Source organism: Lissotriton vulgaris, chromosome 8, assembly GCF_964263255.1.
Source record: "Lissotriton vulgaris chromosome 8, aLisVul1.2, whole genome shotgun sequence".
NCBI classification, from domain to species: domain Eukaryota; kingdom Metazoa; phylum Chordata; class Amphibia; order Caudata; family Salamandridae; genus Lissotriton; species Lissotriton vulgaris.
The window spans coordinates 1,500,295,031-1,500,319,394 of NC_141696.1; the positions used below are offsets into that span (position 1 = coordinate 1,500,295,031).

Sequence of the window (24,364 nt, forward strand, 5' to 3'; positions counted from 1 at the left end):
TGGACACACATTTGCTCTCCCAACACCCTATCACCAAGAGCTTGGTCGTCCAAGCCTCATCCTCCAAAGTAAGCGTATTCCCTACATCCCCCCAATATAGGAAATCCAAAAAGCTGGACCATCTTCTGAAGAAGAGGTTTTCTTCCGCCAGCTTAAGATTGCGGTCGGTGAACACCGCATGTCTTTGGGCCATTGCGCGCACACGGTGTGGAATGCGGTTGCGCAAGTGCTGCCACAGTGTCCGGAGGAGGCCCAGGCCATGCTCACCCGAGCTGTTGTTGAGGTGAAACCCCGAAACTGGTCCTAGGATGCTTGTTTCCAGTCCATAGAGGACCTGGCCTGTCAGTTGGGGCTGGACTGTCCCCATTTGGCAAAGGGTCAAGACTGATTTGCAAAGGGCTGGGTTCAAACTGAATTGGCATGGTGAGCAGAAAAACGATGGATATAGGCCCAGATCTCTGTACTGGGGTACATGTATGACATTGTCTGAATTCTGTCCACTAATTGTTGGTATTGCGAGGCTCACCATCCGGTGTGGGGTGAATACCGCCAACTCACTGGGCAGAACTGTTTCGACGCCGGTAGCCCTGAGGCGCACTACTCCTGGCTGAGGACCTCTGGCTTCTCTGTGAATGTCCAATCTTCCATTTTGGACATGCCCTTTGATGGCCGTCGCCTGTTTGGTGATAAGACGGACAACACTCTCTAGCATTTTAAGGACTCTCTGACTTTTGCTCCTTTTGTGGCTGCGGAAGGGCTGCCCCACCACGTTCGACCTAGAGCTACAGGCCCGTGCAAGCTGCCCAGCCTCTGCGCGGCTGGGACATGTTGCCAGTGAGCGGCAGGATCCACCATCACCACCCCCACTGGCACAACATCACTTTGAACAGGTGGGTTTTGCATATAGTCCGAAGGGGCTACTCCCTCCCCTTAGAAACTTCTCCCTCCCTCCATGCCACCAGCATTCTATTGCATGTCGGAGGATCATTTGGCCATTCTCTGTTAGGAATTTACGGCCCTCTTGGCCAAGGGGGCTATCGAACGTGTCCCTGTGCCAGATTTAGGTTGTGGTTGCTACTGACTACTTCTTGGTACCCAAGAAGGACAAAGGCCTGCTTCCTGTCTTAGACCTCAGGGAGGTCAACCGCTTCTTCCAGAAGCTCTGGTCTTTTATGCCCTCGACCCTGGAGAATAGATGGTAGCTTTGGACTTGCAGGATGCTTATTTTCACATCCCCGTCTTGCCGGTCTACTGGCATTACCATACAGTTCACAGGAGGCCATGAGTATTTCAGTTTACGGTGCTCCCTTTTGGCCTTATCCACACCCCTATGGTGTTCACAAAAGTGATGGCAGTGGTCGCATCTCATCTGTGCAGATCAGGGCTTCCAGTCTTCCCCTATCTCGACGACTGGCTGTTGAAGGCGGGTTCGCCCCAGGCTGTCATCTCCCACCTCCAGACTACGGCAGACCTCCTGCATTTGCTGGGGTTCAGTCAATGTGCCGAAGCCGCACCTGATTCCCTCCCAAAAGCTCCTTACAGCGTGGTTTCGGGTATATACTTTGAGCAGCGAATCCGGGCTACTTGGGCTATTTATTTATTTTGAAGGTTTTATATAGCGCGAACAAGACTCTTGCGAGTATCCGAGCGCTTTACAAGTAAAGTAGAAGGAAGGTTATAGTCTCCCATGAAAAATGAGAGTAAGTTATAATAGTACTAAATCTAGAGAGTACAATGCTAAGCTAGGGCAAACAATATAAACAACAGGACGAATATGAGCACAAGAAACAGCAAGTAATACAATACATTGAATAGACAAATAGTTCACGTGAATTTAGCCGTGAGGATAGCTTTCACTTCTCTTTTGAAGGAGGCGTGGGAAGGGTTCATTCGTGTTTCGCTAGGCAAGGCGTTCCATATCCTAGGAGCCATACCAGAAAAGGACCGGTTATAAGTTTTTATAAGTTTTTTTCTTTGCAAATCGTTGAGGTTGTAGAAGAAGAGTCTTGGCACTCCTGGAAGATCTGCTGCCCGCTGAGAGCACCAGTTTCTGAGCTAGGTATTGTGGGGCTTTGTGGTGGAGGGACTTGTGCGTCATACATGCGATTTTTAAATGAATTCTGGCTTCAAACGGAAGCCATTTAAGGGCTCTCAAGTCTGAGGATATATGGGTGTTTCTCTTAGAGCCAGTGATACCAATGTTTCATCCTCTATCCTGGATTTGGTGAGAATGACCCTTAGGCTGCTGGGCCTCATGGCCTCCTGCATCCTGCTGGTGGATCATGCCAAATGGCATATACGAGCTCTGCAGTGGGACCCGAAGTTCCAGTGGGCGCAGGATCAGGGGAATCTTTCCGATGTCCAGTTCTCGGAGGGGACTGCGGGTGAGTTGCAGGGGTGACTCATGTACCAGGATTGGGTCAATGGCAGATCCCTCCCCCTTCCCCAACCACAGTTCACAGTGGTGACAGATGCATAACTGCTGGGATGGGGCGTCCACATGGGAGAGACTCAGGTCCCCGGCGGAGTCTGGACTCCACCTCAATCTTCTTGGGCTCTGGGCGATTTGTCTGGCACTGTAGGCATTACGTCAATCTTTCAAAGGAGGAGTAATGCAGGTGCTCACGGACAACACCATCCCCATGTGGATGTGGTACTGCAACAAACGGCGGGATGGGGTCGTGGACCCTATGTCGAGAGGCCCTTCACCTTTAGACATGGCTGGAACATCAGGGCATATCCCTGGTGGTTCAACACCTGGCAGGTTCCCTGAACTAAACGCACACAAAGGTTAAGGGGTAGGAGGAAAAACGCCACACTTCGACCTCCTATAACCACTTACACACACGTAGAAGGGGGGCTTTGCACTTAAAATCACTGTGATCTAGAGCTGAGAAAACACATCAGGGTGTTAAAACTGCCCTCACCTACAGAAATCTGTGACCTACTTCATCATAGGGCTGCTAACACACCTCTGGGCAGACCAACGCTGGAGGTGGAGCAATAGGGGAGGGGTAGACAATACAACACAGAGAAACAGTTTGGGATCAAATGGAAATGGGGCAGAAAAACAGTTTAAAACTGACCATAGGAATTCCAAATGTATACTTTAATGTTGGATTCCCTGATCAGAGTTAAAGGTCATTAACAGACCCTTGGATGATGGTATGGTAGTCTATAATGAACTCCCTACCCCTCCACTCTGCTAGATATCGACATGTTTCAGCCGACTACCGTGAATACCCCGGCTTTCATCAGGACTCGCAAAAGAAAGATCCCATAGGTACTACCCCAACCTCCTCACTTCTAGGGTAGAGTGTAGATACACATCTGAGTGAATGCTCAGAAAAAATGGAAGAGTAACTTGCTCTCCGAGGGAAACCTTTAATAAAACCAACAAAAAACATATATCAAATATACAGTGCAGTGCCCTCTGTGACCAAAACACACAAGGATAAAGAAGATGGTTTCTAACAACCCGATCAAACCAGCGATTCCACTTGGGCGTTCCAATCAAACACAGGACACAAGTGTAATTTATAAAGCCTTGCGTACCATTTGATGACGAAAGACGTCCCATTCGAGCGCTCAATCCACACTCGTTCCTTAGATTTATAGTACCCAAAATAAAAAGGCATCCGTGCTAAGCGAAAGAGACCCGATCATTCACTCGGCAAATCTTAGAGTTTATAAAAATCAATGCTTGAACTGGCGGGGGAGCAAGGACAGCTCCTTATAGTCACACGCTGTTGGGATATGGTGATAAAACAGGGAGAAATCAATAGTTAAGTACGTGATGAGTAGAGCAACCGGACCCGACTTACGGCCGACATGATAGTTGGCAGGTCCTCACGGACAACACCACTTCCATGTGGTACTGCAACAAACAGGGCGGGTAGAGTTGTGGACCCTATGTCAAGAGGCCCTTTGCCTTCGAACATGGCTGGAACATAAGGGTATATCCCTGGTGGTTTAACAACTGTCAGGTTCACTGAACGCCAGGGCAGACAAACTCAGCTGCCGGTGCATGGTGGATCACGAATGGCATCTTCACTCGGAGGTAGTGTAGGGTCTCTTTCAGCAGTGGGGAGAGCGTTGTTTAGATCTATTCACCACTGAAGAGAATGCACAATGTCAGCAGTTCTGCACGTTTGAGTTTCCAAGGCGGCACTCGCTTGGCGACGCCTTTCGTCATGAGTGGAACTGCGGCCTCCTGTACGCCTTTCCGCCTGTACCACTACTGCCCAGTGTTGAAGAAGATCAAGCGCGACCGGACCCAAGTCATTCTTGTGGCTCCGGACTACACACAAAGAGTTTGGTACCCTGAGCTCTTGAGCATGGCCATCGATCCCCCAATCAGACTGCCTCTTCGGGAGGATCTTCTGTCCCAACAGCAGAGGACGGTCCTCCACCCGAACCTGTCCAGCCTCCACCTCCTTGCGTGGATATTGAGCGGCGACAGCTTTGGACCATTTTCCCGAAGTCTGTAACATTCTCTTGGCAGCCAGGCGTCCCTCCACCAAAAGGGAATACGCCTGTTGATGAACACATTTTTGGCATGATGCACAGCAAAGGCAATGGATCCCCTCTCTGCCCCTCTTTCAGAGGTTATTTCCTTCCTTCTGTCTTTGGCCCAGCTGGGCTTTGCTCTGGGCACTCTTGAGGGCTATCTTTCGGCCATTTCGTCCATTCTTCGCCTTCCTGATCAGCCTTCTCTTTTCAAGTCCCGATTGTTAACAGGTTTCTGAAGGGCATTTCTCATCTCCTTCCTCCTTCTCCTTTCGTAATGCCCCAGTTGGACTTGAACCTTTATGCTCACTTATCTTGTGTACTCACTTTGAGCCACTACATAATTGTCTCCTTACTTTGAAGATTGCTTTCTTGCTTGCCATCACCGCTGCTCTCAGGGTGAGTGAGCTTCAGGCGTTATCTTCCAAACCTCCCTTTCTTGCTGTCCATCTGGACCAAGTAGTCCTGCGTACCAGACCCTCCTTTCTGCCCAAAGTGGTTACTTCCTTCCACAATGGTCAGACCATCACATTGCCCACCTTCTTCCTGCCTCCACACCCTTCCATAGAGGAGGATAGATTCCACCGTCTGGACCCCAAGCGTGCACTGTCTTACTAGATTGACCGCCACAAAAGACTTCCGGGTGGATGATCAACTTTTCGAGGTTTATGTGGGCACTAAGAAAGTTCGGGCAGTGCAAAAACTTACCATCTCTTGATTGGTTGTCCTTGTATTAAGATCTGCTGTTCTTTGGCTAAAAAGGAACCTAGAGTGGGACTTTGCGCTCATTGTACCAGGGCGATGGCAGCCACTACTGCTTTGGGACGTGGAGTTCCCTTACTTGACATCTGTCAGGCAGCCACGTGGGCATCCTTGCACACGTTCACCAAGCATTACTGCCTGTACAGCCAAGTCCGGAGAGACAGCTTTTTCGGCCGTTCTGTTCTCCGGGACTTCCTGGTGTGAACTTAGTTTGCAGTCCCACCTCTGGGGTTGGCATTGCCTGGGTATCTATTCTAAGGTAAGGAATCTATACCTACAGTCTATTTCAGATGCATAAGTTACTTACCTTCGGTAACGATGTATCTGTAGGATAAATATGTAGTTATAGATTCCTTAACGCCCCACCCATCCTCCCTGTTCTTCATACTGAGTCCCTTCTAGGGCCCTAGTTCTGTGCACCATTGGTCAGTGTCTTGCATGGCTCTTCGCTTCTGGCGTGGAAAGTCGTGTCAGAACGGATGTCAGCTAGCAGGGGCAGTGTCTAAGTACAATCCGCAACTTCATCCCGGCGACCATGATGCCGACGACCAACGCAGAGCTGACAGATGCCACCTACCGACGAGCAGGGATACTGCTAAGAAAAAATTTCTCCGGATCCAGTCTAATCCCTAGGGGTAATTCGAAGGTAATGAATCTATAACTACATATGTCTCTTACCGGTACATCGTTACCAAAGGTAAGTAACTTGTTCTTTAGGACTGTTGTAATTCACCTGCACGTATTTTATATTCATTTAAACACAACTTTCGCCTCATACTTGCTGAGCTCACCTCTCTTAATGTGCGATAAACCTTTGTAGAATAGACCTTTGTAGAATAGACCACTAGAACACTTCGGTCATAGCACACCTCTGCACAGTTTATAAATGGTGCATGTGGCTGCAGAATTGTAGGCTTGCTGCTTCCGCCTTCGGAGTCCAGAATTCATGATAATGTCAGACATAGCAGTGTCCCCTTACAAAGGATGTGTATTTTCCTTTCCCCACATTAATCACGCAGTTATGATCTACAATGTGTATTGTCAGTAGCTACTTTCTACATTGCGGCAGGTGCAAAACAAACAAGGATTCTGGAGTCTTTCTGAGTGTGTAATAGTCTATTCATGACAGCAGGAATCAAAATGATACTCCTCTACATCTCATCCTTAGAACATAGAAATTATTGTCATCAGCATACCCACAGAAAGCTGTAATTTTGCTATATGGTGGCTACAAAGGGGCGTTTCCTGCATTCAGTGCTCAACCAGCTGTAGTGTTTTTTCTAGCAAATCTATTTTCAGAAATGCTTATCTCCGCAGACTATGGGCCTGATTTATTTGTAGGTGGGCAGTCCATTTCTCCATTAGGGAGACAAGAGTAAATTACTTGACTTTGTATCTTTATTTCGACAAGAATTGTCATAAAAGAATCACAGCAATAAAACAGTTAAAATGATACAGTGTAGAAAAATAGTAAAAACAGGAAGTGATAACGCCAGTCCAGAACAGTACAAATTCTAATACATATCAGTTTATCTCTGCTGCCCAGCTAAGATTATGAGTCCAACCCCAAAACAACTCTGCAGTTGGGCCTTCTTTGTCCTAGTATGAATTAGCCACCAATGTCCTTCTGATGTTCCACATTGCTGTTAAGAACTTAGTAACAGCAAAGACCGTAACAGGTGAAAGATCCGACTTTAAAATTCTAAGTACATGTGAGCAGTGCATCATCCCCAGATTTTTACATAACGGGATAATCCACCTCCGCTTGGATTTAAATAAGTGGGACAAAAGAAAACAACATGCACCTAATTTTCCAGTTCTGCGGTGCACCCTGGACAGTTCTTGATGGATGATGGGCACCACTTGGACGTAAATGCTCTAATAGGTAGCGAACCATGCCGCCATTGGAGAAAGAGCTTCCTCGAGACAACAGGGCTAACGACATCAAGAACATGCTCGAAATTATAAGAGTTCTTGGTCAATAGGAACGTGGACGCGAGAGTACCCGATTGGGCACTAGACATAAGATGAGCCATTTTGCTTTCCCGGTACAACTGAACTAGCTGTTTTCGTGAGATTCCAGCACAAGTATGCTCCGGATCTGACCACATTGACGCAAGACCGAGCTTCTCGAATTCCTCCCTAACATGCTTGAGCCAAGGGAGTTTTCCCACATTAGCTAACCCTAGAACTTCAGTTAGCTCTTGCCTATATTTCTTCAACTCTGGGGTAACCCAGAGTCTCCTCCAGAAAGTTAGGGGTCTGAGGGCCAATTCTTCTTCTATAGGTCTGAGGCACAAGTCAAGTCTTAGCGGCACTAGTGGAGTACTCGAGGGCAGCGCTACCAACTGTCTTATAAATTTGTTCTCCGCGACGGTAATCGCTGGACCACTCTTGTAACCCCACAGCTCGGCCCCATAGGACACTGCCCTGCGTGCCCGCAATTTATAAATTTCCAGCGGTGGGCCGATCGGCTTAACAGACGATTTACTCAGGAGTTTTAGAATGCCCCCAGCTATCTGTGTCAGCTTAAGTTGTGGTTTCAGTTCATACTGGACCCAGGTAAATGATTCATTAAGGGTAAGCCCCAAATAATCAAAAGTGTGCACCCTTTCTAACCGGACTCCACCTATCACAGGGTTTGGGCGTGTTGTTGCGGGGGAGGGGGGGGTTAAAGATCATGAATTTGGTTTTTAAGGTGTTTATTTCCAAACCCCGCTCCCGGCAGAAGGACACAAACCCATCCAAAACCCGCTGGATACCCATTGGTGTTTTAGAAAGTAATAGGGTATCATCCGCGAACGTAATCGCGGCGATCCGGGACCCAGCAAGCCTTGGGGCGTCACTATCTGGTACCGCATCCAGGTGTGCGATTACCCCGTTGACATAGAGGCAGAACAGGGTAGGCGTCAAGACGCACCCCTACCTTACCCCCCTGCCAACGGGGAATCGAGCTGACAGTGAACCATCTATGCCACACCTAACCTGTGCAAAGTTCTCAGCGTGGAGTCGGATTAACATTGTCAAGATTGGGGGTGGAACACCCAGCTCCCCAAGCACAGTCCACAGCTTCTGGCGTGGGACCAGGTCGAAGGCCGCACGGAGATCAACAAAGACCGTATAGAGTGACCCACCCTCAATCTTGACGGTTTTCCCAAAAAGCATTATATAGACGAAAGATCTGGTCCGTGGTGGAGACATTCTTCCTAAACCCTGCCTGGTAAGGGCTTAAGATAGAGTGCTCCTCGGTCCAGTCTAAAAGGCGATTTAAGATCAGCCTTGCAAAGAGCTTTTGGGGCACGTCAATGAGGCTAATTGGCCTGTAGTTGGCTGGGAGCAGAGGCGAGCCCTTCTTGAAGATAGGACAATCTTTGCCCCCAGTCAAGTACTTAGGTGCCGCCATGCCGCTCCAAATGGCATTAAAAATAGCTGTTCAATAAGGTGCCCGGACCACAGGTTCATGCTTTAAAAGGTCACCTGGTACTTTATCTAGGCCCAGAGCTTTACCTGTTGTCAGATTAAGGATGGCATTCTCGACCTCCCCGACTGAAAACTCAGGCTTGTTTATTCCGATATGGCTATTGGGGGCTGGTGCCCACGGGTCCAGATCACCAGGGAGGGTGTCCTTGGAACAAAATCACCATCGACCAGATCTCCACATTGCTTATTCAAAACCCCCCTGTCTTTTCATCAAACCCTAACAAAGCAGCCATTAACCTCACACAATGGCTCACCAACAGCGCCGACAACCTAGCACCCTTGAAAACACGTCAAATCAAACAAGGCAGAAAAAACGCCCCCTGGTTCAACGATGACCTTAAGAAATCGAAGAAACTCTGTTGCTCCCTTGAGAAGACCTGGAAAAAAGACCCAAACACTAGCACCAAGGAAGCCTACAAAAACACCACCCGTATACACCACCAACTGATCCGGACAGCCAAGAAATCAGCATTCAAAGACAGACTCGACAACAACGCCCATAACAGCAAGGAATTATTTAACATCGTCAAAGAGTTCACCAACCCCACTGCTAACTCCAATGACATCACTCCCTCCCAAACCCTTTGCGACTCCTTAGCCTCGTTCTTCCACGACAAAATCGCTAACATCCACAACAGCTTTGACAACCAACCCGGAGACCAACCCACCCAACCTTCTGCAGCGCCTTCACCCCCCTTGAACATCCTTCATGACTGGAACCCAATCTCCACTGAGGACACCATTCGCCTGATGAACTCCATCCACTCAGGATCCCCCACAGACCCTTGTCCTCATCACATCTTCAACAAAGCAGACTCCATCATGGCACCACACCTCCGTGACGTCATCAACTCCTCCCTCAACTCCGCCACATTCCCGGAAAGCTGGAAACATGCCGAACTCAGCGCACTCCTGAAAAAACCCACAGCAGACCCCACCGAACTCAAAAACTACCGACCCATCTCGCTCCTACCATTCCCGGCCAAAGTCATCGAGAAAGCTGTCAACAACCAGCTCGCCTCCTTCCTCGAATACAACAAATGCCTCGACCCATCACAGTCCGGCTTCCGAGCCAAACATAGCACTGAGACCGCCCTTATCGCAGCAACAGATGACATCCGAACTTTACCGGACAATGGAGACACAGACGCCCTTATCCTTCTTGACCTCTCTGCAGCCTTCGACACTGTCTGCCACAGCACACTTATACAACGCCTCAACAACATCAGAATCCAAGGAAAAGCTCTGTACTGGATCACCTCGTTTCTTTCCGGAAGAACTCAGAGAGTCCGACTCCCACCGTTCAAGTCAGAAGCCACCGAAGTCATCTGCGGCGTACCACAAGGATCCTCTCTTAGCCCCACCCTATTCAACGTATACATGAGTCCCCTCGCGACCATCGCACGCCAACACAACCTCAACATCATCTCTTACGCTGATGACACCCAACTGATCCTTTCACTAACCAAAGACCCTAACACCGCCAAAACAAACCTACATGAAGGGATGAAAGAAGTAGCAGAGTGGATGAAGCACAGCCGTCTGAAACTGAATTCAGACAAAACAGAAGTCCTCATCTTAGGTACCTCCCCCTCCGCCTGGGACGATTCTTGGTGGCCAGCCGCCCTAGGAAAAGCACCCATTCCAACGGACCACGCACGAAACCTGGGCGTCATCCTAGACTCCTCACTCTCGATGAACAAACAAGTCAACGCTGTCTCATCATCTTGCTTCAACACTCTTCGCATGCTCAAAAAAACATTTTGATGGATCCCCACCGAAACCAGAAAAACGGTCACCCACGCACTGATTACAAGTCGACTAGACTACGGTAACACCCTATAAGCCGGCACCACCGCAAAACTACAGAAAAAACTCCAACGCATCCAAAACGCTTCAGCCAGACTTATACTAGACATCCCACGCAAAGACCACATTTCTGATCACCTGAGAGACCTCCACTGGCTCCCCATCAACAAGAGAATAACATTCCGCCTCCTCACCCACGCACACAAAGCACTTTACAAACTTGGACCCGATTGCCTCAACACACGACTCTCCTTCTACACCCCCACACTCCAGCTACGCTCTTCCAACCAAGCCCTTGCTGCTGTCCCTCGCATCAATAAAACCACCATGGGAGGAAGATCCTTCTCCTATCTTGCGGCAAAAACCTGGAACTCCCTTCCCATTCACCTCCGCCTCACGCAAAACCACCTTGCCTTCAGAAAACAACTCAAAACCTGGATATTTGACAAATAACTCCCCTCCCTTCCTCAAGCGCCTTGAGACCCTCTGAGTATGTAGCGCGCTATATAAATTTTCTGACTTGACTTGACTCCCGGTATAATGTAAGGAAATGACCTTCCCACACCTCTGCAGCGATATTAGGGGCCACAGCCGCAACAGGGTCAGCCGACCCGGTATTAACGATTTGCCAAAAGTTCCGGGCGTCTCTTGCTGCCAGGGACGTTGTTAAATGGACCCAGTAGTCAATTTCCCACTCAACTTTAGCATGATGGGTTAGATGCCTGTATGCTGCCCTCCTTTCTTTTATCAGTGCCCTGTTATTTTTTTGTTTCAGGGCACTGAGAAGGTCTGCTTTCGCCTTCCTACAAGCCGAGTTAAGCCAGGTAGGTTTATTACCTGTTTTTTTTCCTTTTCCCGGGGGATTTAAGATCTCATCTAAGCTACTAGTCCATTCCTGATAAAGAACCCCAAGTTTAACAAATACTGCAGGGGAGGGGTGCTGGGTGGTCAAAGCACCAACAGCTTCCAGTGCCGGGACTACCTGGGCATATATGTCAGCCACTAGCTCTGGGCAGGTTACTGTTTTGGCCCATCTGATTCTTCGCCTATTGCTTGAAAGGAGTGCCCGGTTATCTAATCCACTTCCTCCCTTGAGACCGCCTTTAGAGATACCAGGGGAGAGGAAATCTAGGATCAAAGCATTATGGTCACTTTCACCCCTATTTACCACTTTGAAATCAATGACCTTGTGCCAAGCATGAGTCTCGACAAATATGTAATCCAGGCGAGCCTCTTGGCCGGGTTTATTATATGTGTACTTTGCGGGTGTATCTAACTTTACACGGCCGTTACATGCCCTAATTGAATGGTTTAGAGTCAGGGCAAGAATTTGAAGAGCCAATGGTGCCCATGACTTCGGCGGGGACCCACCACCTGTGGTATATCCAGTGGTCGTCCTCCTCCGAAATTACTCCGTCCATCAAGTCCGCCAGTGGCTCAAAATGAGAGTTGAGGTCTCCGCCTACCACAACAGTGACCCCCTGAGAGATCCTGGTTAGGAAGGAGGAGAGCTCATCAATGGTTTTAGACTCAGCTGCGATGCTCACTGGTCTGGAATGAATATTAACCAGAGCGAGTCTGGAGGCATTAGAACACTCCAATAATATGCATTGTACATCCTCCGAGGTGATGTCTAAAACTTTGGCACTACACCCCAGGTATGTTTTCGCCCAGATTGTTAAACCCCCCCCCCCCCCCCCCCCGTCCCCACCCCCCCGCGCGGGTACAGAGAGAGGCAAAACCGCACCGAAATTGCTACTCTCTAGCCCAGGTTTCCTGGAAGAGACAGACATCGTTCGGGTCGATGAAGGAACCCCACTCTGGGCAGGCCAATTTGTTGCATAGCCCTGCAACATTCCAGGACAGGATTTTAAGGGGTGTTTTATCAGTGGTAGCATATGAGGTTGGCATAGTGTTCCAACACCCCACTTGGTGTGTTGACTGTGTTGGGAATGGAATCCCCCATGTCAGAGGGGTCGTTCGTAAACCCACACCATGCCCCTACACTGTCCCCATATCATTAGTCAACACATTACCCTCTGCCTGAGTGGACTGTTGGTACATGTGACTCAATAACCCAACCCGTCCCCACACTCTGTCTACGCTTTGTAGTCAGTCTACCTGTTCCAAGGGACTAAACCTGTTGTTATGAAAATAATTGGTAAACATAGGGGTGTTGTGAAAATTAGGCCTGGGCCCTCTGTTGTGTCTCCTGGGGCCCACCCTTGTCCACCCATCTTCACACCTTAGGTAAATTACTTATTTCTTAAAGCATTAGCAGGAACTGCCATCGAGATGATTCCTGTGAATACTTTTTGAAGTTTGGTGCAGCCTCTTTCAATAAGACCAAGCTGTGCACAAAACTGTTTCCTTTTTTTATTTTCAAAAAGAAAATCCAGAAGAGGAATTTTCTTTTTGAAAATTGGATAAAAATGCTCCCCTTGCGATGGGCGTCTTCTGCTATGGCGAGGGGAGCATTTAGCAGTTTCACGGCTATTTACCACCAGGGTTTTACAGCCACTGATGGGTAGTGAAAACTGGCCTCTAATTCCACCCATCTAAACTAGGTGGGCTAATTGAGAGGTCTACCTCAGACCCTGTCTCTGCAGGGCCGTAGGAGAGGTTTAATCACGGTAGAGACTGAGTAGTCTCTGCTGGCATTAAACCTAAGATCCACCTGCTTTTAAATTTTGTAGGTAGACTGTTACTTGACGGTATGCATACTCCACCACCTCCAAGATGGAGTAAACATATCGTCAGGATCTAAATCGGGCCCCAAGTTACTTGTCTGCAATGCAGTGAATACATTCTTAATTGTATTCGTTTTTTTTTTTGTTGAAACCTTTCACAATATTAGTATACATGCATAAATGTAAAATTATCTTTACAATTACCATTCATAATAGCATATATAGAGCCAACTTCCTTTGATGTCCTATTTAAAATATAAAAGACCATGTTAAAATCAAAACGGTTATCACAGTACTTTCTTATATTGTTGATTTTAGCCAAAGATAAAATACAGTCACATATGTTCTGTGGCATTTATTCTGGACACCTTAGGGACCTTAATAGACTGTTATGTGCAGTTATTTCATACTACAACTGATAATGTTTCCTGTTTGTCCATCAAGGCAAAAACATGTTCAATTGTTTCTTTGTAATGAGGGCACAAGCAATATAAGAACTCTTTCTTCATACTTTTATTCCGTGATCCTTCGAATTGCACCATAGGTTTGTAGAGAAGACGAATCCGGAGTACAGACTTCTTTGTTTCAGGATTTTTACTGAAATCCAGATATGCATGACTTTTTACAGTATATGAGGATAATGAATACCTTCTGTTTTTCTTTTTGTGTTTGGTCGATATCCTGCCTTAAATTGATTTCTTACCAGGTGTTGTGTAGTTCCTATATTCCCAATAGGCCCTGCGCATTGGAATAATATATACTGTAGTTTAGACGTAGGACTGAGGTCTACTAGGTCTCTACCGAATATATTAAACTTAATAGTGAGTGCCAGCTACCTCAGAGGTCACTAGAAACGTTCTCGAATTCACAAGAAGGGATTAGTTTCTGACAACCGCATAAACATGACAACTTTGTTTCCCAAGAATAGGAAATCAAATCTCGAGGGTCGCTGAAACAGTAGATAACTATTTTACTCAGTCAATCGTGCATTCTTCGTTTCACCAAAGATGCAGAGAAATAGAGAGACGGACGTTTTCAATAAAAAGTATTTACTGAGAAGTCTTCTTTCTCAAGCATTGGAAATGAACTGCTACACTCTTAATACTGGTTATAACGTACAATGCATATAATACGAACAGTATTATGAAGTAGTACTGTAAAAGCATGATATGGTTTCTAAGCTATAAGTGTATAAAATACATACAGTAATAAATAATGACTAAAAGTACTCAACTGGTGCTACTAAAATACGCCTACCCCGGTGTACCTAATCTAAGTCTAGTACGAGGGAGGAAGTAAGTGAGGAGTAGCCTAAGTTTAGTAGATCTCTGCCAGTAATCTATCCCAAGAATTCTCTAAGAGGTCTAATCAGCTCCGTACCTTGGTTTTAGAATGAAGGAGGTCTTGTATCTCTCTCTCAGGACTCGATTTCCCAGATACCCGCAAGGTTAAGCCGGAAACACTGGAGCTGGATTTCTCGGCAAGAGAAAAGACAGGGTCTCCCTCAGTGTGTCAGCTGGAGGGTCGGCTTCCTTCGGTACTTGCTGCAGGGTATCTGGCAAGTAGATAGTCGATCTGCTCCAAACCACTGTGTGTTTGTCTGGGCAAACCTAGGCATATTTATACTTTGAAGGTGCCGAGTTTGACGCATGTTTGGACTTAATATCGTCAATCAAAGGCTAAATTCTTGGAAAACGCCAAGAGTACTTGGAAAACTTAATATTCAAGCAGGGGGAAGTCCCTAGCTGCTGAAGGTGGGTTTTTCCAAGAAATTGTTGTTAATTTTCGGAACTTAGTGGAAGTAGCCATGCCGTATTTGGGCTGTATGGTTTAGGCCAAATAGGGTAGTGATTTCTATGCCTATATAAGGATATGATAAAGTATACCTATATAAGGGTATGAATCAGGAAAATTAAACTAGGGTCCTAGATTTGTTTACAACATTCTTAACTTCGACTTCTTGTGATCTGTTAGACTTATCTTGATGAGGGTTGAAGACACTGGTAGACCTTGTTCATTCAGAGTTGAAGTCAGATGGTGCATTGATAGAATATAGTTAAATCCAGAAAAATTAAAGATTTCCTTCTCGATTAAATATTACAACGTGATTCTTTGAAATGGATGCCATCGCAAAATTAATTCAGAAGGTTGCTATTTGTTGCAGTCATAGATGGAATATCTAACTCTAACCTCAATCTGTTAAGGTTTTTAGATTTAATATTCCTTGGATGCAGCTCATAAACTATTTATCTAATTTTCCAATAACTAGATTCTTCATCTGTATAGCTCCATAACATATAAGTGAAGTCAGGTGGCTGTTAATAGCCTTGATGGTAGGTTTAATCAAAAAAAAAGTTGAATTACTCCTGATGGTTTTGTTTGTAAGATTGGTAAACTGATTGGACCAATTGGACAATTTGGGTATTTTAACTCTCACAATATGGATAGGTGGCTGCGGTATCAAAGTACTTTATGATGTTACTGTCAGTTATAATTTCTTGCATTATTTCCGAAGCATATGATTTACATTTTTTAATAGTTGATTTTTAATTTGTTGTAGCTACTGTACTTCTCTAATTTGGCTAGCTGATCTTGCAATCCATTTTCAGTTGTAGATTGAATGAACAAGCCGCCTGCGCAAGATAGATTGGTTGCAGAAATTTGACCAAGCTTTAGACCAGCTGTATCTTTTTGTTCTAAATCCATAATATATAAAGGCAAAAGAAGTGGAGCTTTCCCTTAGTTCATTGTTCAATTCCGGGAATTAAGCCTTCTCAGTCAACTAGTTTATTTGTATCCAAATATTGTTCTAAAGTTCTACTATAAGTAGCAGAAGGGTTTGATCAATTCCCCAAGTAACTAATTTCACCAAAAGTACACCTGTCAACTCTATTGAAAGCGGGTGAATGATCAATAAAGCATGCACATAATTTGTTTTCTTTACATTGTAAAGACTTGTTTGCTCTGCAGATTAGACTTATGATGTTGTCAAGTTCTGAACAGCGTGATCGGAAGCCTGATGATGGAATTTTATTATTGCCCAGTCTGACAGAAATGTGATTTTATTTTTTTTTGCAAACATTTAATCAGCATTTATTACAAGAGTATCTGACAACTTGTATACTCATATGTTCATAATGATATAAACAGCAACCAATATATCAACCCCCAACCACATGGTAAGTAATGAAGAGTCAGGAGCGAAGTCCAAAGTCTGGGTATGCCTACTAGGGAGTAGTAGTTCCCCTATAAAAATGCAGAAAGTCTACATGGTTACCATCCTAACAGGGAAGAGGATACATTCCTTTTTATTGTATGAGAGTGTTCTCAACCGTATACAGTCTACGTCCCATCAAACACCTGTGGTGTCCGCTCCCCATTCCCTTTCAAGTCAGATGAATGGTCTAAATATTAGTGAGAAAAGTGGCGAAACCTCACTGCGCCTACTCAGACCTCATCAGCACTGACGCACCTAAACAGGGCAATGGGGGAGTTGCCATGCGTTGCGGTCGCCCAGTGGTCAGAGAGTCTAGTCCCGGGCCCGCAAGTGAGCACATCTCACTACCCTTAATCAGAGAGTGTAATCGCTGTCAACTGTGTCCTCCCGTATGTTGGTCAGCAGTGTTTCCCAGGCTTTTCTATATCTTTACTGCCATGGTGCGCTGCTCACAAATGCGCCCCCTCCCAGTTCGCCCACTTCAGTCTGCCCTCCTCAGACGGTCCTAACTCCAGCGTTCAATCCGCTGGGCCTGCTGGTTGCTTCCAGTTCATCGTAACTCTGCGCTAAGCCAACAATTGGGCCAAATCACTGAACCGAGTTGTGGTTTTGTGTTTAGGGAGGTCGGTTAACGGTCTGTAACCTCAGCTAGGAGGGGCCCTACCTCCCCCTAATAGGAGATTGATTACAGCTCCATAGCATGTGGAGGAGATCCCTAGTAGTAGAATCACAGTGAGGGCATTTAGGGGTAGTCGGCAGGAAATAGATGCTAACTGTTGGAAACGGGCCTCTATTATCCCCCTGCTCAAGAAGCCCTCATTGGATATCGCTGATCCTAATAGTTACAGGCCCATTGCTAGGCTGCCGCTTCCTGCCAAACTAATTGAGAAGGCTATGAACTTCCAGCTTTGCGAATTTCTGCGTACCTCACAGGGTTTGGATATTGCCCAACACGGGTTCAGGGAAGGCCACAGTACTGAGACCGTCCTGATCAAATCTATGGAGGAGATCAGGAAGGCTTTGGATGCGGGGGGCCAAGCGGTGCTGGTCCTCCTCGACCTGTCCGCGGCCTTCGATACGGTCCACCATAGTGTTTTGGTGGACCACTTAGAGGACTGCGGGATTCAGGGGAGAGCGCTGAGTATCCTGAAAGCTTTCCTGAGGAACAGGGTCCAGGTGGTGGCGATGGGAGATTTTGAGTCAAGACCTTTCGAACTTCCAGGGGGGGTCCCTTAGGGATCCTCCCTAAGCCCCACTTTATTCAACATCTATGTTTCCTCTCTTGCCCCGGTGATGCGATCCTATGGATTTGAGTTAACATCGTATGCAGACGACACGCAGATCGTGGTCTCACTGCTCCCTGGGAGAGAACTGGGGGTTGCGGCCAGGTTTCAGGACTGTATGAAGGCAGTCAGCACTTGGATGGAAAGAAGTTGCCTTAAACTGAACTCCTCCAAAACGGAGGTGTTACTTTTTAGCTCCAACACCAACTTTTGGAGCCCTAAGTGGTGGCCGGAAGATATGGGATCCCCTCCTTCCCCCGCCACGAAGGTGAAGAATTTAGGAGTGCTTATTGACTATCAACTCTCCTTTAAACCCCAAGTGAAGGCGCTCACCTCCTCCATCCACTGGACTTTGAAAATTATCAGGAAGATTTGCCCCTTCCTTCCGGTAGGAAGCAGAAAGACGTGGTGTCAGCATTTGTGCTCTCACGCCTCGATTACTGTAACAGTCTTCTCTTAGAGGCCCAACAGGGGCTGCTTAACAAGCTGCAGGTTTTACAAAACGCGGCTGCCCGTCTTATCGTTGGTCTGCCTAAATTTTCATATGTTTCCAGGGAGCTGGAGAAGCTGCACTGGCTCCCGGTCCGGAAACGGATCATGTTTAAGTCCTTGTGTTTAGTCTATAAGGCGCTTCAGGGAATCGGCCCAACATTTCTCCAGCAGCACTTCCAATGGTACATGCCAGGTAGACAACTAAGGTCGGCCAACATGGGCCTGATTAAGGCTGCCCGTATCAGGAAGGCGCGCTGGGGGGGGGCAGAAGCTTCGTCAGAGGGGCGGCGAATGCTTGGAATGCTCTACCTCTTGCCCTAAAGCAAAGTGCTAACCTGTTGGCATTTCGGAAAAAGCTGAAAACATGCCTGTTCACGAGCTAGACGAGAGGCTTGAACACTCGGGGAGCTACCACTTCAGCGCCAGGACACCGGTTGGTAATAGTGCGCTTTATAAATGGTATAAATAAATAAATAAAATAAATGTGTGGGGCGTGTGGTAGGCTTGATGCACTATATAATAGAAAAACTTGAAACGGGCATTGCAGGAGATTTTGGGTGCCACCTCCCACATTTAAGCCTGGTCCCCATCCGTTACAGGGAGCCATGGTCTGTCTCCCAGCGTTCGCACAGCATTGTGAAGGGCAAGAGTACACCTGCACAATCACGCCCTGTAGAGGCCCGAGATCAGTCTGTGGGTGTTAGTAGTATAAAAAAGAAATTGGTAAGGTTGCTGCTCCCCCCGCTTCCCTCACAATCCGCGTGCTGCTGCGATAGGGTGCCATATAACAGGAACTGCACTGCAGTGAAGACAAACTCCACGCACAAGTCGGCGATGGTGGGGGGTGGGGCGGGGGGGTTGCAGAAATTTGTTTAGTGAAGTTTATTTCCTTATCTATCTAATAAAGAAATCCAACAAGCGTGTTTTGGGTCCTCTGTGGCACCTCAGATATATAAAGGTTGAATAATGTATCATTTCCAAGATGGTTGAATAGAATATATATTTACAACATTGTTGAAAAGATGGATCAAAAACCTGCTTCGATCAAGTAAATCTTTTTTTTTATGTGCTAAGGATACCGTTGGGACCGGGTGTGGAAGATGATCTAAGTGGTACTAATTGAATTAAAAGCTCCCTCAGTAACCTCATAGGCACTTGAGCTCATACACATTCTGAGACTATTTGTTGACTTCATATAACTCAATAATAAAAATCTTCCAATTCTTTTAGTTGATCTGATAAATTCCTTTTTTCATAATTAAATAACTTCCTGATCCTTAAGGACCAACCTTTCTGAATATTATACTGCCTACTAGCTTCATAGAGCTAGGTCTGATGTTCTTTTTACTTTTGAGATGATATTATGAATATATTTTCTTTAACTATACCTTTGTTTTAATGGGGAGGGTGGAATGTAACATCCATCTTAAGTTCTTCCCTGTGAGCACTTCAGTTATGTGTTCTTAAGTCTTAGGATTGATACAGCTTCTGCAGTTTCTGAATGCCCCTTGTTACATGTGAGAGAAAAGAAAATATTTTCATGGTTAATTCTTCCCAATTTGATATCAGTATGATAGAGAACTTTGTTTGATTAATAAAAATCATTATAACGGTGAACTTGCAAACAATGTAAAACATGTATCATGAATAGCTATTAAAATATTTACATTTGTACCATCGCATGAAAATAAAAGATAACATTTCATCAGAAAAAACCTATTGATAAAAGTAGTTGTAAACTTTAGTTATCCATTGTGGTTTTTCCATCTAATCGAACCACATGCGAACGTTTGCTATTAAGAAATACCAATTAATAACTTTGATATAGTTCAGAGTTTGTGGTGAGAATCCTGGGGTTACAATCGATTTATGTAATGAGCCCCCTGCATACAATGTTTCAAAGGATTCCAGAGATGCACAGGAAAAACAAGTCAACCCGTACGCCGGAGCCATTGTCAGCTATTGTTGTGTAGTACAAAGAACTATGCAAATTGGAAAAGAATACAACATGGGTGCAGGGCTTCGTCTATCTTTTGATGGCAACAGTTGGTGGCTTACAGGGACTCGCAGTTTGTAAATTTTCTTGCTGTTCCTGTAACAAACTTGGTGAACCTGATGTTAAGCTGTGGATTATCCGGGTTCATTGATGCAAGAATAACCTGACGGCGGGTACGAATACCAAGTTTGTTCCATTCGCTCTTTAACAATTTCCTTAGGTCATTTGATATCAATGGAGCTGTATTCGTCCCTAATTTCATAAGCAATACCTCTTATGAAGTGCTGTCCCCACAGGTTATTCACCGACCAACTGATATTTATGTCCTGAGGTTCATGATCGCTCTCAACTCTGTTCCCTGTCCTAAAGTCTGTATAAAATCTGCAAAATAAATAAAGGTATAATGGATGATGGTATATTTCCCTAATACTTCAAATGTGTAGTGAGCCTCACTGCAATCTTCCTCTTAAGATGACGGAAACCCAAGTCATGGAAAAACATACCAATGATTTTATCCACTGTTTTTTGTATTGTCTTATGTAATGATGGTGGAATGGAGTAAAAATTCTTTTGTATCGTCAACCTCTCCAGATTTTGTAGCTTGCAATATGTTTGCATTACCATTCCCTGTTATGGTTATTGTTGTCTTGTGGAAGGTATCAAATAATTTCTCCAAGCTAGCCAAGAAAATCAAAATCTTGTTTTTGTCTGTTATGAATGTCCTGAGGTCTCTGAAAGATATGTTGGTCATAAATCAAGTTGGGCTGTTGGGGCATAATTTTGCTAATAAAATGTTTCCCACCTGTTTAGAATTGACTGATACTCCCTATGTGGCTGTGCTACTGACTTCCAGCTGAAAGAAATCCTTTTTTCAGAGTGATTTTCATTCAACATAACTTGCATGGGATAGACATTATTTGTGGCTTGTAGACCACTATTTTTATTAGAAATTTTAACTAAACGAGTTAAGGGACTCATTAGTTCAGTAACTGGTACACACTTGCTGCCCTTGCTGTTTTGATAGATCACTTCTAATATTTTACCATTGATGATATGCCTTGCTATAATGTCTGATTTTTAACCTGAAATAGACTTGTTACTGCTGTAGTAAGACCATAATTGTTTAAAAAAAGTTTCAAGTCATAACTATTTGGTACAATAATTACATTTTGTTTGTTCAAACCATGATCCTTACTATAGATACTGCTTTCAGTATTTGATATATTGGTTGTAGAGTGCATTTTCACTTTCACCTTAAAGATTGAGAATATTATTTCTTCGGGATGTTTTTTGTGTTTATTTGATTGAGTCTTTCGGTTGAGCTTTCTAAATTTCTGTAATCTACGCTTACTCAAGTATAGCTGAAACCTATCTACGGATTCTGATTGGCACCAGCTTTAGTAGCACACTCAAAATGTACATTGTACATTGTGGGAAAATGATTTGAATTGGATTTTAAGTAGTCCACAGATACTGAACATCTGATGATTAGGTAATTGTACTATTTGTAGCCGTAATAGTAGTTTTTTTAAATATATGTATTGCATTTTATCAAGGTAGTAACTTTGCCGGTGTTTACCGGCACAAAAACTATGTTGGCAGTTATACATTGGCATTTGCTTCCCGGCACCGGGACTGGCATTCCCACAGACTGTTACAAACATATACATTAAACATTGTGTGGTGTCAGAGCATCCTCCTGTCTGAGGCTTTGCTCTATTTCCGGATAGTCAACCTAGTCCTAGGTAGCAAGAGTTAAAATAAGACTGCATACAGAGGATTACAGTATTGTGGAGCAATACTTCCTCAGTCTCTGGGTGTGGGGTGTTTCCACGGTTGCAGGTGTGGTAATGGCACTATTTGTCAGTAATTGTAAATGGGAGACAGTTGTCATAGCACCTGATCAGTTCAGTCTATCTTAATGCATGCAAGATTTAAACAGCTTTTGGGTCACGCCGCCTTGATGTATCTATGTTGCACCTGTAGCATTCCCTATCCCATTACCCTGCAGGGTATCTGGTCCGGTCCTCACAAGAGTCTGAGATCGCTTTTGGCCTCAAGTTTTGTGACATATACATCCCAGATAGTCCCGACTGGTCCCTTGTCGCTTATTCGGGTCTAAGTTTAGACTGTTGGAATTATTTGTTTAAAATTCAAGTTCATGCAACTTCCAGTTCCCTTGGTATTGGGTCTTTCTTAAATCTGTTTTGTAAACAAAAAAAGACGACCTATGTTGGTTATTTTCAATGCAATAATCACATGTATTGTCCCTTCATCTAACACCCATTGGTGAAATCAATTTAGTAAGCTCTAACCTAATTTATTTTGTAGCTTGTACTATCAATTGTACTTTGGGAGGAAAGGAAATGACCATTTACATGAATTATTAATTTCAAAATGCAGGAATGTCAATGTTTCATCTGTCAACTGTTTTTGGTTTCGTACTTGTATATTTTCGTCAGAATGCCTGTTTCCTATCCCACATCCCTGCATGTTGCATATTGACAAATGCCTTGATTGCCTTGTACAAACTCTGCCTGGTATCTTGCGTTGGCAAGTGCAGACCATGGGCTTGAACCTGGTTGTTATTATGGTATCTGTGGTTATAGCAGTTTAATCTAAATTGCTTTACTCATCTCCCTATTGTTTTGTTTTTAAACCTAGGATTAACAACTGTATTGGAGAATCCAACCATCGTTCCTTCCTCTGCGCCCTCTTCCTCTTTCTCGTGACGGCCATCTATGGGATCACGCTTACGCTGGGCACCATCTGTCGGGGGCGGAGTATATTCATAGCTCTGCTATACTGTCCCGGGGTCTACGCAGATTACAGGTGAGAATATCTGCAGCTGGTTCCAATTTTGAACCTTATTCAAAGAGTACGCATTAAGTATGCCTGACTTGGAAAGTATGAAATTGTCTTTATCTGTGTCACAGAAGTAGTTTGTCTTCTTTTGTACAACTGATCAGGACAAGCAATCTCATGATGAGATTTGATTGCTGCCTATAACCAATAACACTAGCTCAGTAGTTTTATTCTTTATGTATTTTAAAGTTTTATAGAGAGCGAACCAGACCTGTGAGGGTATCAGAGCGCGTTACAGTATTAAGGGTGGTGTACAGAGCGAAGGGAAGGGAGGGATCAATTGGGTAAAAAAGGGGATAAATAATGCAGGAAACAAGTAGTCAAAGTCCCAGGTACATGTGGGAAGAAAATTACAACAGGTAGATACATTGTACAGGAAATTACATAGTTTCAACTCCAGGGGAATCCCCAGTATTCATAGAAGGATAATAATGTAACGTGTTAGTTAATGTAATGTTAATTAGTTTTGTTGAGTGTAAATCAGAAGGACCTGTTAACCACATCGCTGCGTGCAGGATTCCCCTCCTGTGCTGGACCACAATTAAAACGGGTGTGGTCATGACGAGCACTGTGCTGCATGACGAGCTGAGCTCGTCATGAGCATGGAAGGGGTTAAATACCTTAGTTATGGTTTTTGCAAGTTTCAGGCTCTTTAGACTGGTATATTTGGGGAATTAACACATCATTTTCCTCAAGGGTTAATGTCCTGCTAGGGCTGCCAATATGTACTTGCATGGCCAAGAGCCTGAACATTGTTTAAAGAAGGATGTGTCCATCTTTTCAACCCTCTGGCGGATAGTGTTGTTACTGGCAGTAGGGACATGCTCCATGTAGGTGAGTGATTTAAAGAGTAGGTTACACAGTTCAGCCTATGTGATTGCCGTGCTTGATTATATTTATGACACTGAAGTCTGACTGTAGTGAATTGGCAGCGTGTACAGGCCAAACCGGATGTGCCAAGTGCCCCAGTCCCTTGATGGTTCGGCTGATTCTAGGAGAATCTTCTAAATACTGGTGTATAGTTCATTGCCATGGCCCAGAGAAAAAGCAGAAGTGGCAAAAAGAGCTTTTAGTTCTGGCAGGAAATCTGAGGCAGTTATCGTTATTCTTGTTGGGAATCCTAATCTGAACATCTACATTTCAAGAATTTATGGACATTTGTGAATTAAAATTTCTAAATTCTGCATTTAAATGAGTAGAAGTAATTAGACTCCTGATTTTCCCAAATTTTGTGTGATTAATAAAAAGATAGGTCCTGGAA

At 45.0% G+C, this 24,364-nt stretch overlaps 1 protein-coding gene across 4 annotated transcripts in view; it reads left to right on the plus strand.

The window, feature by feature from the left end:
• ZDHHC23 (zDHHC palmitoyltransferase 23) overlaps positions 1 to 24,364 on the plus strand; it is a 249,215-nt gene that overhangs the window by 211,337 nt on the left and 13,514 nt on the right. For all 4 annotated transcript variants that reach the window (XM_086935590.1, XM_086935593.1, XM_086935591.1 and 1 more), the window contains exon 4: positions 22,903 to 23,070. In XM_086935590.1, coding sequence (XP_086791716.1) covers positions 22,903 to 23,070 — 168 coding nt within the window. The remainder of the gene's footprint in view (positions 1 to 22,902; positions 23,071 to 24,364) is intronic.